Genomic DNA, 17,178 nt, shown 5'->3' on the forward strand with positions numbered 1-17,178 from the left:
AAGTTGAATTAACCCTTTGTGCGAAGTAACCACGTGTTCGAATTAACAACGTCACACAAATTTGAGACATGTCACTTTTTATAACGAGCTGTACAATGGAATTAAGGAAAGAAAAGTAGCAGAAGCTCTTTGGCTGCACGTAGAACATGTGTTTATAAATCCCAAACGTCATCACACCAGCACTGGACAGCTGTTTCGGTCTTAATGGGCCATCGTCAGCAGTGCGCAGGTGGGCGACGTTTGAGCGAGTGGCGTCGGAAGGTCACGTGGAACGTGATGCCCTCCCGTCAGGGTGAGAAACACACCTCTGAAAGCCCAGTGCAAAGCCATGGAATGTATGTTCAGTCCAAGTTGGTGACTCTAGTGAATGTCAAGGGCACGGGGGGGGGGGGGGGGGGGCTCCTTACACATTCCGAGGCTTGTACGTATTTTGAATACCGTACCCCAAAAATACTGTATATTAAATACTTTTTTTGTATTATAGTATAGTACTTAGTACTTTTCGGAAAGGCATTTGTACTCTATTTCAAAAACGTTTTCCAGTACTTTCCTACTATACCAGTATACTCTCTGCTCAATACTTTTCGTTGACGTTTGCGTTTCACCTACACAATTACTTTTCGTTTGTCGGTTTGTTTTCATACCATGCTGAGTTTCACGACAGCGTACCCTTGCTTTCATGGCGTTTCGCTTCTTTTCAATGCTTTGTGGAAATGACAACAGCTTATTGAACAACTAGATTATACTTTTCAAACAGAGAGGGGAAGATTGACTGACGAGCACCGTGAAATCCAAGCCCCACAACGAGCCAACAATGTCTATGCTTAAATAAAAAATCGGTAATCCGTTTCCTGTTCAGTACTCAAGTATCTTAAATGTGCTTCAATAAATCGCTTAAAAATCGCCTGAGTATATAGTATCGTATTTTAAATACACTACCGCATACAGTGGGGGGGGGGGGATATGTTTATTATATTTTTTATAAAAAAGGAGGGAAAAGTTAGCCTGCGCTACGGCGGCTTGCTATTCCCAGCAAAGAAAAAAAAGACAAAAGAAAAGAGAAAGAAAACAACCACAAAATTGATCACAATTCACCCATAAGGCCACAGATCCGCGGGAACTGAACACGTGCCTTTGTCACCTGACAATGTCGTGTGGGGCCTATAGCAGCGTAGCTAGGGAAAAGTTCGAAATCCTGAGGCGCATACAATGCATTAAGATGCGTATTTGCTGGACGAACTAAATACGTTTCACTACTGAACACGGGACGTGACCACCATAATGTCTCGGTCACCATCCCGATAACCGCATGTCGCGAAAAGAAGGCGACGAAATTTCCGTACAATAATAATGGTGCCGTCGCATAACGTTTGTCTGCTCATAATATGACGACAGCTTCCGTACATACTAGAGAGTTTTAGCAGATGGTTGATAACGTGGCTTGCGTCGAACCGTATCAACCGGAACCAATCAGTGGACAAGATTCTGAGTCACGCATGACTGCGGTTCGTTCCGATAGGCACATAACCTTACCTTGCTACTATTTAAATTCTACACGAGTTCTTTTCTAAAACAACGATCATAGTACCTGATACTGTTAAGAGTGTGCTTATCGGAAGAATAATCTCTAATCAGCTTCAGTTATCACGGAAGACCAGTCTGAATGCTACAGCTTACAGAGCGGTCGCTTTGTCTAACGATCATTACTTTCCCCGTACATGCGCTCGTCAAATGAGAGACGCAAAGAATAAAAAAAATAACATAAAAAAAGGGGAAAGAAAAGCACCCCGGTGACAGTTTTTCCTCGAAGGCCGCGACGGGCTCTCGCAACGAGGAAACAAGCGAAAAAAGGACGGTCCGACAGAGGCGTAAACACATACACATGCGGTCTCTCTATAGCACTGCTTGAATCGCGGTAATTTGCATGAAAGGTTGCAGAGGAGCGTAAAAGTAAATGGGGCACCTCCCACTCGACGTGTTTCAGTCTACGGTCGAGTCAAGCACGCCCGGATAAGTTCATTTATACTTAGAAACGGGCATTCAAGTAGTGTGACAACGCCGACGTGACCTTATAAACGTCGCCGTACTTTATGGGTCAAGCACGCCGTTTATGACGTAACGGAGTTGTGGATGCATCGTTCCACCTTATTAAAGGGGTCCTGACACTTTGAAAGATGCGGTTCATTACATCATGCACACATTGTACTACACGCCTAGGGAATACTGTAAAGAAAAAGAAAAAAAAAAGCCCTTACGCGTCGTACTTGGCGAGACAATTCGGGAATGGTATCGGAATCCTTTTGGTTTTCATCGCTTCCTCCGTTATTGGCCCATACTTGTTTCTGTTTCCGTTACCACCATTGTTGTTTTCGTCTCCGTTACGTTTCTGTTTCGGGCTGCGTTCCAATACCCCGGTTAGTCGACTGCCTAGCGGTCTAACCTGAGGTGCCGCCATGTTAAGTCTCGTTCCAAATCTCGCCAAGTCCGCTATTCAGTCGGCTACCGCCTAGTGCGCATCGATGCAGTCTAGTTATACGCCTGACCATCTGACAGCCGGTTGGAGACGCGCGTTGACGGTACCAGCGTGCCGGCTGTTTCTGCTGGCTTTAAATGTGAAGTTGCACATAGTGGTATGTTTTTTAAAACTGCGTAGAGAGTTGCAACACATGTTTAGATGTGAAGGTGACAGTTTATGACGATGTCCTACAAACTTAGCGCATTACAGTCCTGCTGCGCTTGCGCCGTACGCATTTCTTGTGTGAGCAACGAGATGGCGCCACAGGCGCCTCGGCTAGGCAAGCCTGTTCCAATAGTGACAAGCAAAGGGGTCTACTCAGCTGCCTAGTCAGGCGGCTTCGCGGGCGCGAGGTATTGGAACGCAGCCTTGGTTTTCTGTACCGCCGCACCCCCGCTTGTTGTTTTCCCTCTTTTCTTTTTTCGTTTTCATAAGCTCTGAGTCCGTGGCAAAACTTAATACGTCGTCAGAAATACGTCGCCAGTAACACGTCGTAATACGACGTCGGTAATACGTCAGAGGGTCGTCTTATGGACGACCCTCTGTTCGCATGTGACGTCACGAGAAGACCAGCTCGAGGTAATGTTTTGCTGTGGTGGGCAAGAAGCCGATAAAGTGCCGCGGCTGATAGGCCGATAAAGCTTATAACGCCTACCAGCATGCTTTGCGCGGCGGCGAAACGAAATTGATGACGTAGGGGCTCAGATCGTCCATTGCGTTTTTTACATCTATTTAAGAAATGAGTACAATTTACTTCCAAAAAGTATCTAAGTTAAGATACTAAGTACTGGTCCTTAAATGTATTTGTAAGAGGTCAAGTTCCCAAAATATAGAGCAACATGAATACAGTGTATTTCAGTTACGTACAAGTATGCAAGTATGTGTACTGCGCGTGCGATCAAATGGGACATATGGTTACAGAGAATGTAATTTTCTTTTGCTTCCCCACAGTGTTCGACTCGTCGGGGAAACTGGCGCCCGGAATGCTGGACGGATCGCTGGCTGACTTCGGGAATATGGATGAATGCCTGAGCGTATCCGTTGGGAAGGGTAGGCCCGGAGGCTTCCAAGGTCAATACTGCATGGTCAGATCCCGACCTTACATGCCTCCGAAACCACGCATCGTCACCAGAGACTTCAGACCCGTCAATGCTTCACTGTTTCCCGAGAACTCTGTGAGCACATTGCCGTAGCATTTTGAATTGATTTAAGCAGTTGCATGGTCTAGCTATTCTGCACATGCGTACACTTTAAGCAAATGTGACGTTTACACGTAGGTTTGTTTTCTAAACGAAAATTGGGTAGTACAGTGTTAAAATAGGACTTCACCACACACACACACAAAAGACCACATAATCTTCTGCTGATAGGACACAAAATACATATCACCGAAAAAGACCGGTAAACGCATACGTATTTACCCGAAAAAACTTAAACTTTCCGTTCCAAATAAAACCTGAAAAAGTCACGCCGAATTTTCACAAAACCGTAAAACACCATCCACAGGTATAGAGAAGGTGACGCAACCGGTAACCGTCAATGGTATTTGCATTGTTATTTGAGTAAGCAAGCCTAGACACAGAGCGCATCTTTAAATAAGCGACTGACCTTCAACCTGTAACCGCGCCACCTCTGCAGTTCAGTGGCACGGGCAAATTTTAGTTGTTGGATCCGATTTATTTACTCAATTTTGTCCGTTGCAGATGATGCAACAGCTGTTGAAGGACGCGGGAACGTTTTATTCAACGCTTGCCAGGACAGGGCTGTGCATGCCGTCAGCGTGCACCCAGGAGGACGTAGAGAAAATAGTGAAATCACGTGAGTGGTTTCCTCTCTCACTTTGCGTCTCTTCACTTCAGTGCTCATTAAAATGAGAGTGAATATGTGAAGATTTTGCAGAACTGACTTTGCTTTGAGTTTTGTTTTCCTGTGTTAAAGAAAAAAAAACAAAACAAAAACAAACAAACTTATTCCTGTCTTTGACAGTTTACAAGTCGGTCTACTTTAACGCTCAACTTAGTTACTGCACAATCAAAAAGGACAAGGTAGATATCACAGGGGAGGATATCGCTGCTATGTAAGTACACCAGCACTTTATCTCTGCACTTTATTTTGGTGAAGTTGCACCAGTAAGTTGCTGCCGGGGCTTGCCCTCACAGTCCCGTTATTTCTGTATATTTATCATCGTGATCAGTTCGAATAAACTACTTTGACTTTGATCCACTAGTTGCACCCAACTTATTATAGGCTATTTTGGCAGTTATGGGAGTAGCAGAATTCGTCGGGGGACGAATTCAGTTGCTGTCATTTTCCCCATTGTCAATTCCTCTTACCTCATCATTACCTCTTCATTAGAGAGGCATTGCCTCTTCATTCCCAGGAATTGAAAGGAATGGAATGATCACAAATCTTCATTCCTCGGAATGGAATTGGAATGGAATGGGTGATCCCATTCCGCAACCCTGATCTACACTGTGTGGTAGAAACGATCGATGTCGTCATTGTCAGACCGTGAGAAAAATCAACATAATGGCCTTCGCCCTAACCGAGCAGGTGCACTCTAAGAAGAGAGCTTCACCGCATCGTACGCTCCTTGTCAGCCATCATCCCGAATGACAACGTTCTCTCTCTCTCTCTCTTGATTTGATGAAAACGGGAGGCGTACGGCATTTTTGTGGCAATTATGAACTGCATAATGCAGCAAAAATGGTGTACGCTACCCAGTTTTCAACAAATCAGGGGAAAGAACAGTGTGAATCTGGAGGAAAGCTGGCTAGGTGGTGAAGCATAATGTAAAAACCCCGAGACTAGGGAACACGAAGGGACAGACACAACATGAAGTCTCAATACGTGTTCCCTAGTCTCTGGGTGTTTACGTTATGCATCATCTTCACCAGCTCGCTTGCTTCCTAGCCATTTTTTGATTGTCATATGTGGTGAAGTTCATTTTTAAGAGTGTGTAGGTAGCAGATTGGGGACAAGCGTGTGGCAGGGGGCGTTGTATGCAACACGTAGAGGTGATAAAGTTAAAGTAAGGCATGCTCTTCAGGTTAGTTGTTTCAGATGTTGAATCGTATAGTACGACATGTGTTTCAGGAGCGTCTTGGGTGTGCTCTGCTTCCCCGTGCTTGCAGTCACAACGCTTCATTTGATATTCTTCGTGGCAGGATTCCTTCGTGGAAAACCAATTGACGCAGGTAGGGTTCATCTGAGCAGATAGTATACATAAGCAGGGGCGGATCTAGAGGGGGGTCAGGCTGTCCTGGCCCCCTCCTCAATTTCTGTCTTCACATGTTTAATTAAGCTAGGTCGTGTACCTACCAAGGCTGTAACCCCCTCTCAGTAATATCTTGGATCGACCCCTGCATAAGGGTATATTCCTCGTAAAATTAGAACAAGTTTGTAGTTGATTGATTGATTTTAAAAGAAAAAAATGGAGGTGGTAGTCACGAGCCACTCGGGACTGGCTACTCCAGGACGCGTTATTAATAAGTATTATAAGTATTATTAAGTTTGTAGTTCATCGCACAGAAATGATTCGTACTCTTGCAATGCAGTAAATATAGTGTACACTCTAAGAAAAATAAAGAAGCAAATTGGGGAGCAGTGGCAGGTTTCGGTCTCCTAGGTTGCAATGACTCCCCATTTTAGTTCCCTGACCGTGGAATTTACTCCCCCGATCTGCAAGTAGTCCCTAAACTTCGCATCAACTTACGTGCGTATAGTAGTACCGAAAGAGACAAATAGTTGTGGCAGTACATCTACGTAGTCCTCAAAAGGACCTAAACAGCTACTTAGCAAGAGCAGATAAACATGTTTTTGTGATTAAACGCAGAAATTAACGCTGCGTATGCGCACTGAACTGAAATGCATTTTGGAAACTGTGTTGCTTAATTGGCTGTATAGTGAAACAACGAAAAAAGAACATAGCCATATACAGACTGAACATATGCATATAATTATTGCTAAATGTCCTTCTTTATTTTTTTTTTGCTACGCACAGCCTCGAAGCTCGGTCGCTTCTTTAAGCTATCTGCATATGAAACAGCTCGAAAAGTGCTCATCGTACAAGAACCGAAGGACGAAGATTCCCGCAACCTCCAAGTGTTTCATGGCCTTAGAGCATTCAGCATCCTCTGGGTGGTGTGGGTGCACCACTACGCTTATAACGATGTCTGCGTTTACTGTAAGTGGAGCACCAGGGTTTCTTTTCTCTAACGATGTTTGCATTAACTGTAAGTGGAGTGCTAAGTTTTTCTGTAACAGCGACTGCGCGTGCATTAGGCTTATAACGATGTGTGCGTTTACTGTAAGTGGGGTAGTATATTTCCTTTCCTCTAACGGCGTATAGGGTGTATAATTACGCTCCTAACGATATTTACGTCTGTTGTAAGAGGAGTATACTGTTTCCTTTCTCTAACAATGTATAGTTTGCACCATTACGCTAAAAACGACGCTAGCACTTACTGTAATCGAAGTACTACGCTTCCTTTTCATGACGAGCTTATAGGGATGGGCTTCGCGTGTGCAGTATGCGCATTGCCAGCGTTTGAATATCATTCTATAGGTTATTTTTGTTATCTTGAACTAGAGGATATAAACATGGGTGGTGTGCATTGACATCAGTTGGAGTAGTTTGTGTTCCAACGTGTTCAACAACGCTAATGACAATTTGTTTTTATGCACAGTCAAAGCCAAGTACCAGTTGTGTTCAGTTATGGCAAACTATGAAAAATTTACTTAAACAATCTCCCACGTTTTTTACTACGATGCGCCTTACCTGATGGGGGAAATGGGAAGCAGGGTACTGAATATCGTTATATCAGGGTCGCCATGGTAATCTGCAAGCAGACGTCGTCTTTGACGAGTAAGACGTCCTCCTGTACGCATGCAGTCAACTTGTTTTGCAGTGCGACGTTCTATCTTGAATGAACATACGGTTATCTGTACTCACATATAGCTACGTCGGCAAAGAACCCTCGGGTGACGAGACGCGGACACTTCGAACAACCTCTTATAAAGGGACTGTTCGAAATAGTGGCGCCTTCTAACCTCAGGCTTCCTTTCCCGAACACTGGCTCCGAGTCGCTGGAAGTTCTTCTCTCAACTAATATAATACTAGAGCTCATAACTCATTCTTATATGTGAATTACCATAGCTGGCGCGAGAGTGGCAAAAGATGTCGCCCAGCAATTCAAGACGCAACCTTTCAACAACGCTTGGCTGGCTGTGGATACTTTCTTCTTTATCAGGCAAGTGTGGCCGGCCGTGCGTCTCGGCATGTACATTCCTATATCACTAGCCACACACTTCTTATTTGTTTTTGCAGCGGTTTCTTCATGACATACGTCATCGCCAAACAGAAGGGGGCACTGAGATTCGGCAAGGTGATCTTCTTCATCGTGCTTCGTTGGTGGAGGTCAGTCAGGATAAACACCGTCATCATACATTTCTTCTTTAGCAACAATGGGACTAGTATAAAGTATCGCAATGCTTGGACCTGCAAGACGCGCGCAGGTACTATAGGTCGTCTATTTGCGTAGATCTGCACGTGTGGTTGCAGCCGGAAGTCTACTCCAAATTGTGCGGATACGTCATGACAGTGTGTCTCTACGCATGAGAGGAGGTAACATGTGGGGAAATCACGTGACAAAGCGCCTGTCCAATCACAGGGAATCAATAAGGGGATGCTCGCATGCGCGTAACTAGAGGGGAGCTGGAGCTCCAAGGCCACTTGTGAAAATTGCGCGCTCTTCAGCCATATAGGTCGTCATGTTTATTCTCGGATGTCATAATAACATGAACCTCTGAACACCCGTAGCGTCCGTTTCTAGGAAAACAGGTGGGAGTGGGGTTGCACACTTTGCCCCTCTTAGAAAAACGCTAGAAAAAAAATGTTGGGAACGCCCATGGGTGCCCGTAGGACTGGCTTCAAGAAGCCCTTCATAGGAAAGGTACACGTGCGTCTTACGTTGCCCCGTTACCCCCTTATTTGAAAAGAGGACCAATGATGTCGCTCCCCAGGCACGCGGGGAGAGGGGGAAACTGCGGAGCTGCGCAAAAATTTCGTCTACTTGTGTAGCATATTGGGAAGGTAGTCGCTAACTTCAATACACAAAATGCTTCCCGAAAGCCTGTAGGGAGTAAGTGATGACACGAATTAATCTAGATTATTGCATTAAGTGTGATTCCTGTGTTCGTGAGTTTGCACTCCTTCCGGCCACATCTTGCACATGAAAAGCAAAATACGTTACGTACCTGTTCAGCTTGGGATTAGCGTTCAGCGTAAATTAAGTTGTAGATCCGGAAGCCAGATTGGTTCACTTTACAGTTTCGGTTCCGATTCAGATCAACATTCCATTATGTGTTTCCCGTTTTATTCGGACTCACCGAAAGACAATATTTTTTTAGTTAATTTGGCACGCCCTACTGCAGGATATATTTGAATTGAAGCAGTGCGAGAGCTTTGTGTCAGCTGAATCTGCGATCCCCTGAAGTTCGTTATTAAGTCATCCGAACCACAAGAATCTTGAAAATTTGTGCCATACCCAAGTCGTTGTCCCTCACAGTATCCGTAATTCTTTGCAAGGATGTTATATTACTATGTAGCCTCATCTAGTAGTAATTCACGCAACAAAAATACACAGCGGCTCAAGTGAAACGAGCATATAGGTGACCTATTCTAAAGGCTCAGGGTTATCTTGTTCTTACAGGCTGATTCCTATGACCTGCGTAGGGATCTGCCTGCTGATCCTGATACGCCACTTCGGGGATGGCCCACTTTGGATCGAGCTCATCAACAACGAGATCCAGAAGTGCCGCAACAACTGGTGGCTGATGATGCTCAACGCACAAAACTTCTTACCACACGACGAGCTGGTAAGTGGGTGACTTTCGTTTTCCACATCTGGTGCATCATCGCAGTTGTATCCACACACCAGATGATCCACCACATCATCATCCCATTTATGTGTGTGTGTGTGTGTGTGTGCAGTGGTATCGTACGTACTCGTACAAAATACGTTATCTTTCAGCCGTGAGTGAACCGTTTTCTGCATTAGCGAGTTTTAGTATATCGTACAGTCTTAAAAATGAGTTTCCCCACATAGCACGCTCCTAGCCAATCATAATCCTGAATGACAACGTTCTCGTCCCAAATTTGTTGAAAACGGGAGGCGGAGCCTATCTTGTACCATTATGCACGTGCATAATCAGTATAAAACAGGCTCCGCCTACCGTCTTAAACAAATCAGGGGCGAGCACGTTGTCATTCGGGATGATGGTTGGCTAGGAGCGTGCTATGTGGTGAAACTCATTTTTAAGAGTGATACGCTATCACCTTTGCGTAAGTAAGAGTAGTTAATTTTCATATCATGTCATGAGGCGGCTCAAAAGTGGTTAAGCCTTATAGGCACCATACGAACAACAGCAAAAACAAATAAAAGAAGTGATAACGAAATAGGAAATTGACCTACGAGCAAGCTACGTATAAATTACTATTAATTTCTCTGTTTCGCTGTCTATAGCAGCCTATTTGCACGCAGCTTGCCTTGCGCTCTGTGTACCACAAAATATTTATGGCAATACGTATTGTATTAAAATGCATATAGTGCACATATACGTCATTATTCTTGAAGTTGTTTTTTCTACTTTATTTTCTATTCACGAGTAGTGGCGTTGAAGTCGGGTCTCACATCTGCATATTGTTTATATATCAATCCATCAATTAAAAAAAAAGCAAAAACAGAGTGGCACAGGACCCATAACTCAGTCCCGTCCCAAGCAGCACAATGTACTGAAAGTCGAGTGCAATAGGGGTGAACGGTATGTCTTATCAATGTCCTTTAGTTTCACGAGTGTGTTGAAGGCCTTCCACCTACCCGTCCACCGCTGTTGCACTCGACTTTCAGTACATTGTGCTGCCTGGGCGTGGATCAAATCTGCGCTTGCTGACTCACTTTTCTATACAGCAAAGAACGCGCTTCGCAAGCCAAGAGTCGTATGAACGTATGAACGCTCTTCCTACTCGCCTAGGATAATGTTATCATGAGGTCTCAACTAGAGAGAGAGAGTTTATGCTTCCAGTTTATCTGTAAAGGGGAGAGGAGGGTTGTGCAGTAACAGCTGCAACGGGAAGAGAGGAGAGGAAAGGTAAAAGGCTGATCCGCACCATTGCGTTCAAATGCGTCTTTCCGGTGGCGTCCACGTGCGACGCCCGCATCCGTTTCGCATTTCCGGCCGCACCTTTGCGAAACCCATTTTCTTGCGATGTTTCGTAACCCAATAACACTGCGCCATGGAGCCAATCACACGACTTCCTGTCACGCAGCCGCAATGACGTCATAGCCAACGCCGCCGAGATGTGGAATGCCTGCTTAGTGCCTCCTCTCGCACATAAAGTTGGGACGTCGTCTGCTTCAGCTAATCGTTGCAAATGATTTCAAAACACACAGGCTTTATGTGGGTACTAGTGGATATGCTCATGCGGCTGGTGGTGACTGGTATCCATAGCTACGGCGGTTGAAAGCACGGTTCTGATTGTATTGAACGGTTGCGTAATTCATATCTGCTTTTTTTACTAGTACACCGCGTTAGCGCCGCGAAGCAACTGTTGCTATGAGCGGCGTACAGTTGTGGACAGATGGAGAGAGGACAGCAGGAAGGAGGGAGTGGGGGACAGGAGGTTAGTATGTGTCCTGGACCGACTTCAGGGGGAACTGTGCCGACATTCGTCTGGAAAGTCTTCAGAAAACCCAGGGAAAACCTCAGAGAGCACAGACGGTGGTAGGACTCGAACCCATCACCTCTCAGTCTTCAGCACAACGTTGATATCTCCTGGCATTTCCCGTTTTGATTGGCTCGGCGACCCGTCCACTGCTTCTGAAGGGACCTGGGTATGTTCGCTGCCGGACGGATCGCTGTCGGACGCATCTGAACGCAACAGTGCGGATCAGTCTTTACGGTGCGGTACTACGCACTGAGGAGTTGACGAAACCACATCCAGAAGACGTACGTTCATGATCGCCAATGGGGCTCGTGCGCGCGAGGTCACGCGCAGCCTTTGAGCGCATTGGAACCACGTGACATGGGAAAACATTGGGATGCGTCACAGGCGTCTGATATCGCGACAACTGACGGCATGCCCTCCTACTGGGACTCCGGTGCGGCAACATGTTTTCCAATGTCACGTGACGAAACGTGATGTCACTGCACAAGCCTCATTCAAATTTAAGAGGAAAAGGTGGGCAAAACAATAACAAAAATTTGATTGCGTTGATTTGATTGCAGCGTTTTATCGCGTTGCGCAATGCGTAGTGACGACCCCTTGTTTCTTTGAGGTCCCAAAGCGCTTCGGTTATCCTGTCCTGAAACTGTTTCATCCTGAAGGCGTCTTAGCCTTCAGGCTTATCCTTTGTAGTTTGCCTTCAGCCTGCTGTGTCGCGAAGTTCTGTTTTAAGAATGTTATACTGTAAAAATGATTCATTTAAAGCCGCCATTCGGTTAATGTTGATAGTTTATTTTTGTTCCTGTTCTTGCTTTTCAGTGTTTGGTGCCTTACTGGTACATCGCAGTGGACACTCAGCTGTACCTGATTTTCTTGGGGCTCGTGCTGTTGCTGTTCAGGTAGCCTGCTTACAGTTCATAAAAAAGCTCTCGCGCAACGCTCAAACTGCATACCATTGACGAAGCCAAATGTGAGGACCAAAAAATCAGGAGAATAATAATAATAATAAAAAAAAAAGCAGCAGCAAGAAAACACAAGAACTTCTGTTTCTTTTTTTTTAAATTTATTACTATTGACCGGCCTGGACGGATCAGATGCAAGCGTGTCCGCTTTCTGATCCCAAGGCTGCGGCTTCGATCACGATCGAGCACGTCAGTAACTTCGTGGCAGCGTACAACTTGCTCAGATACGCCGTCTTCCGCGAGGGACAGCACATACGTCATACCGTGTGTTGAGCATATGAAAGAAACCCTCGGATTGGCAAACTTAATCCACAGGCTCATCACTGTGGTGTCTATCATGATAATAGTGTCTCGCAACGTAAACCATGAATTACCGTCATCATCACATTTATGTCGGTAGACAGCTGGTCCAGATGTCATTAAACATATGAACATCATAGAGTAGTACATGATGTGTGTCGAACGTACGTGTACGGTATATCACAGAGTAACTAACACCCTATATTATCCAAAAGACACAGTATATTCAGGCGTCCAGCTATTTACTTGCATCATGTAGGTTACGTGTGGGCATGAGCTACGTATGTACGTCTACGATGACGTGCATGATTCAGTTTTTGCGGTGTGCCTGCTTTAAAAAAAATAAAGTTGTTGTTTTTATAGATTTGTTGTCATTCTTTCTCTCAGGATGGATTCTTCGGAATGAAAGCAAGTCATTACGATGCAATTCCTCGAAATAAATGAAATTTATTGCAGGCATCCCTCTCTAGCCACGACCATTATGGTAGCCCTGGTGGCCGCCGGAGTCTTTGGTGTTGGATGGCAGACATTTGTTAACGACTACCAGCCTACGGCACTGTTCGTCGCTGGAGACCTGCCGTAAGACCGCCGATATTCTACTTTCTCCAACAGGACCACGTGTGATAATAAATTACGCTACCTGTCAACGCGTACTGCAGGTTCACGAAAGAGATCCTCAGCAAAATCTACTTCGCGCCGTATGCCCACTTCGGACCTTTCTGTCTCGGCATTGCTGTCGCGTACATGTATGCCAAACATGGCAAAGTGTCAATAGGAAAGGTAAGGAATCGCATGATCTCGTTCGCTTGGCCAAAGGAAAATATGACGCCACGCTGTCAAAGGATAGCTGGAGCCAAGAAGACACAGACAAAACAGGACAAGACACACAGATGCTCCGGTATCAACCAGTTTATCGAGACAGACAAGGTTACATCAGTAGTTAAAGAAAGAATGTCAACACAGGCTCACTTTAGCGCTCGGTCATCCACGTGCACGGGAAAGGCATTTAAAAGACTATAGTAATTTTCGCGTCAAGATATGCCATGTGCCTCCCGAGGGTTAGCATCAACGACGGCTGACACCTGACCACTGGCTGGCCACTGACTGGCTGACCACTTGCGAGCCCCTTCGTCCACAGAAAGATCCCCTTATGGTGGTCTATTCGCGTATCGGAGTACATCCATGGCATTGTGCATGCAACACTAGATAGTCACTATGTCACTATATAACACTACCCTTCATATTCGAACTGTACTCCCTGAGCCTGTCGTTCACACATCTGCTTGTCTGCCTTATGGTGGATGGTTGAGTGCCAGAGGGCGTCAATGTTGACATTCTTGAAGCACTGGTGCAACCTCGTCTGTTTAGTAAAACTTGTGATAATAGAGCATTCGTCGGCATCTTCTTCTCTCCAGCTATTCTTAGGTGCAGTTATACCAAGGAGCACAGTTCTTTCTCATAAGATTGACTCACTTAGGCCGTCCAAGTGCTAGCCTGGACGTGTGCCATATGCGGCAACGGGATCATCCTGTTCTGCACCATGCAATGGGGTAGTGGCGACTACGTTCCTTCTACCTGGATTTCTGTCTTGTACGCCTCCCTGCACAGGACAGGATGGGGTCTCGGAATCGCGTGGATTGTTTTCGCTTGCATTACGGGCCACGGCGGTGAGTCACACTCGTCTCGGCAATCCTTAGAGGGTTACCATAATACCGTGCCTCCTGCTGTAGGTATCGTAAACAGCATGCTGAGCTGGAAGTCTCTGGTACCGGTGAGTCGACTGTCGTACGTCATATACCTCCTGCACGTTCCCTTCGTCTGGCACAGGTTGTGGACCATCAGGGAACGGGTCCTCATCACATTTATGCCAATGGTACGGAATTGTCATTGGTTCATCCGTAGCGTTGTCAGTTATTTACGTTGCTTTCCGGATGTACGGAACAAAAGCCGAGAAAGCTTATACGTTCCATTTTATCACTCTAAAAAAAACAATGACATTATGATAACGGCATGTAAAGACGGGTAGTAGTTATTAGAAGCGTCCGTGCAGTTTCAACCTTGTTCATGACACGCCACTCTATGAGCACACACCCAAGAGCACAAGGCCTTGTTAGACGACAACGACAAAGCATATAGATAATGGGAAAATGTTGAAAGCAAAGCGAGGACATATGTTGGCCGACCTGCTCGCAAAACCTACCTGGGCGATGCTGCGACTTTGCAGCATGCAGCCCATAGAAACAGTTGTACCTCAGAAATCACACTTACCTTAAACATTTCATGGCGTAATGCCCGTATCAGCAAGAGGCCGCTCACCTTAGCTGCACTCATTGGCCCCTATGAAGATCCTGTGCTCCATCGTCGGGTTCTTCACCTGTTCATGGACTTCCTGTCCTCCACTGGATTGCTCCAGACGCTTTAGTTCTTCCTTCATCATCTTCACATAGTGTTCCACGTGCAATGGGGTAGGGTACCGCACCACCGCGGTTAAACACCCCATCTCATCGTCATCATTTATTGTTGTTATTATTGTTGATGGCGTAATGACCCCACCCTGGACGTTTATTACTGATATCCAAGCATAAAAGACCTGTTACTGCGACGCTTGGCCACTGGAAAACCATTGGCTTGGAAAACCTCCCCACGTCATCGTCAGAATATAACTGTCGTTCTTGGCCATTGCACGGTTCATGAACATTGTTTGGCATGGAATCTTCAGTAATCGACAGACACGCTGTCATTGCACATGTGCATCGCTGCCCCACTGCCCCCCTAACTCCAACTTGTTCTTTCACAGTTCTACAATGGTTTTGGCACCTTCTGCCTCGCCGTGTTCGTGGCCCTCGTGGGAACCATGTTCTTCGAGAGCACTCTGACGTTTATCAAAGACATCGCTGTGGGAAGGCTCATTCCCCCTCCTCGAAATAAGGGGGAGCCCAAGGATGTCAACACGACGCTGAGCCGAATGGAAAGCGCATCATCGTTAACTTCGTCCACGACATGCACAAATATTTCAATCGCCAAGGGACAACCAGATATTGTTGCGATTCGCCTGTAGAACAGTGTGTTGCACTATTAGTATCTGTGAGATGTGGACAACCCAAGCTGAGCCGTAATTACGTTTGGTACGGCTGCCGTATTTTATGCACGTGGTCGTGCGACGTGGTGTGAAGTGACTGGCATTTCACCTTTGGTCGTATCGCGAAGCGAAAAAAAAAAAAAAAAAAAGAAGCACAACCGGCGTTTTAAGCGTCTATCTGAATCCTAGAGTGGCACATCAAAAGTTACTGGGGTGTTGAAATCTGTTGAGTAAAATAAAAAGAGGGAAGGTTCTAGTCAACTGCAAAGAAGGCATTCAATAAGAAAATAGAAACCTGAAATTTAACTCCAGATCCTGGGAGTGAAAAAAGAAAGAAGAAAGGAAAAAGAAAAGGGGAAGCCTGTAACCCCCCCCCCCCGCCCGTTATATCCCTAATGACCTAGGCCTCGTGGGATGCTTAACCACCTACACCTATAGGATTCTGTGTAAAATGAATCCATTAGTTTCATCGACCAAAATTGCATTTTATTCAATACGCACAAACTTCTTGTGTGCTTTGAAGAATCACTCTTTAAATTCTTCAGGAGCACATCTAGTGGGGTGGTCAAAATTCAGGCGAACAGGCTGGGACGAGTGGTCACAGTTCCGGGGGTGGGTTTCAAATAGCTATCGGACATATAGGGTGTTCCCTATATGCCGGATACGGATGCCGAATATAACTGACTGAGTACAGTTTTACTAACGGAGTGCGAACGGAATACAACACTATAGTGGAATGGCAACCGTTCCGACATTTTTTGTGCGCACAACGAGTTTTTCGGTTAACTGAGTCCTAGATAAGCTGGTTATGACTGCTCAGGGCATGCGGCAGTGACTGTAAATAGAAATAAATAATACTTTACCTTCCTCTTGCGAGTGTCTTATACGAACTTACAGCAATTTCAGAACCGGCCAATAAAATTATTGGCACAACCACTTTGCCGGTTCCAGACAAATCAAATTGGAACCAGCAGCACCCAACAGTGCAACGCAACCTCATGCATTTAACTGCTACGATGAAAGCTCAATCTAGTTAATATGTACGGCGCGTGACAACCCGGATGGTTTTGGTTGAAAAATACTTGTATCTTAGGGCTGTGTCACCAAGAGCATTTGCGTGGTGAGCGAACCAGCCAAATTAGCTTCTGTAGGGCATTTACAACAATAGCGCTAAAAACACCACTAGACGACACATTAAAACCATGCACACGCACACCGAGCGCACTTATACCCTACACTCTTAAAAATTAGTTTCACTGCATAGCACGCTCCTAGCCAACCATCATCTAGATAGATATTGTTATCTGCCACGATTTGTTGAAAACGGGAGGCGTACGCCTTTTTTGTGACACTTATGCTGTTCATAATTGTCACAAAAAAGACTTGTGCGATCTTTGCGGGTACGCGTCGTCAGCATCCTCCAGAGGGAACTGTTTGCGCTAGGGGAGGGTGGTTTTGTGCGCCGTTGGGGACATCACCTTTCTGTCCGCGCTGTCGGCGGTCTCGTCACCATCGCTGGTGACCCGTCATAAGCGTATTCATATTTTGTACATATTTTTTCCCCATCCATATTTTCCCCCCATCCATGATCATTTAT

At 45.6% G+C, this 17,178-nt stretch overlaps 1 protein-coding gene across 1 annotated transcript in view; it reads left to right on the forward strand.

The window, feature by feature from the left end:
* The window catches only part of LOC135368385 (nose resistant to fluoxetine protein 6-like), a 44,750-nt gene extending 28,302 nt beyond the window's left edge, over nucleotides 1-16,448 (forward strand). The window contains exons 3-16 of the mRNA XM_064601602.1: nucleotides 3,467-3,690; nucleotides 4,219-4,333; nucleotides 4,502-4,592; nucleotides 5,612-5,712; nucleotides 6,519-6,701; nucleotides 7,674-7,767; nucleotides 7,845-7,934; nucleotides 9,229-9,394; nucleotides 12,060-12,139; nucleotides 12,959-13,081; nucleotides 13,162-13,282; nucleotides 13,980-14,169; nucleotides 14,233-14,375; nucleotides 15,300-16,448. Of these exons, the coding sequence (XP_064457672.1) occupies nucleotides 3,467-3,690; nucleotides 4,219-4,333; nucleotides 4,502-4,592; nucleotides 5,612-5,712; nucleotides 6,519-6,701; nucleotides 7,674-7,767; nucleotides 7,845-7,934; nucleotides 9,229-9,394; nucleotides 12,060-12,139; nucleotides 12,959-13,081; nucleotides 13,162-13,282; nucleotides 13,980-14,169; nucleotides 14,233-14,375; nucleotides 15,300-15,560 (1,982 nt within the window). The 3' untranslated portion in view covers nucleotides 15,561-16,448. The remainder of the gene's footprint in view (nucleotides 1-3,466; nucleotides 3,691-4,218; nucleotides 4,334-4,501; nucleotides 4,593-5,611; nucleotides 5,713-6,518; nucleotides 6,702-7,673; nucleotides 7,768-7,844; nucleotides 7,935-9,228; nucleotides 9,395-12,059; nucleotides 12,140-12,958; nucleotides 13,082-13,161; nucleotides 13,283-13,979; nucleotides 14,170-14,232; nucleotides 14,376-15,299) is intronic.
* Nucleotides 16,449-17,178: the final 730 nt, after the last annotated feature.

Source organism: Ornithodoros turicata, chromosome 9 (genome assembly GCF_037126465.1).
Source record: "Ornithodoros turicata isolate Travis chromosome 9, ASM3712646v1, whole genome shotgun sequence".
Taxonomy (NCBI): domain Eukaryota; kingdom Metazoa; phylum Arthropoda; class Arachnida; order Ixodida; family Argasidae; genus Ornithodoros; species Ornithodoros turicata.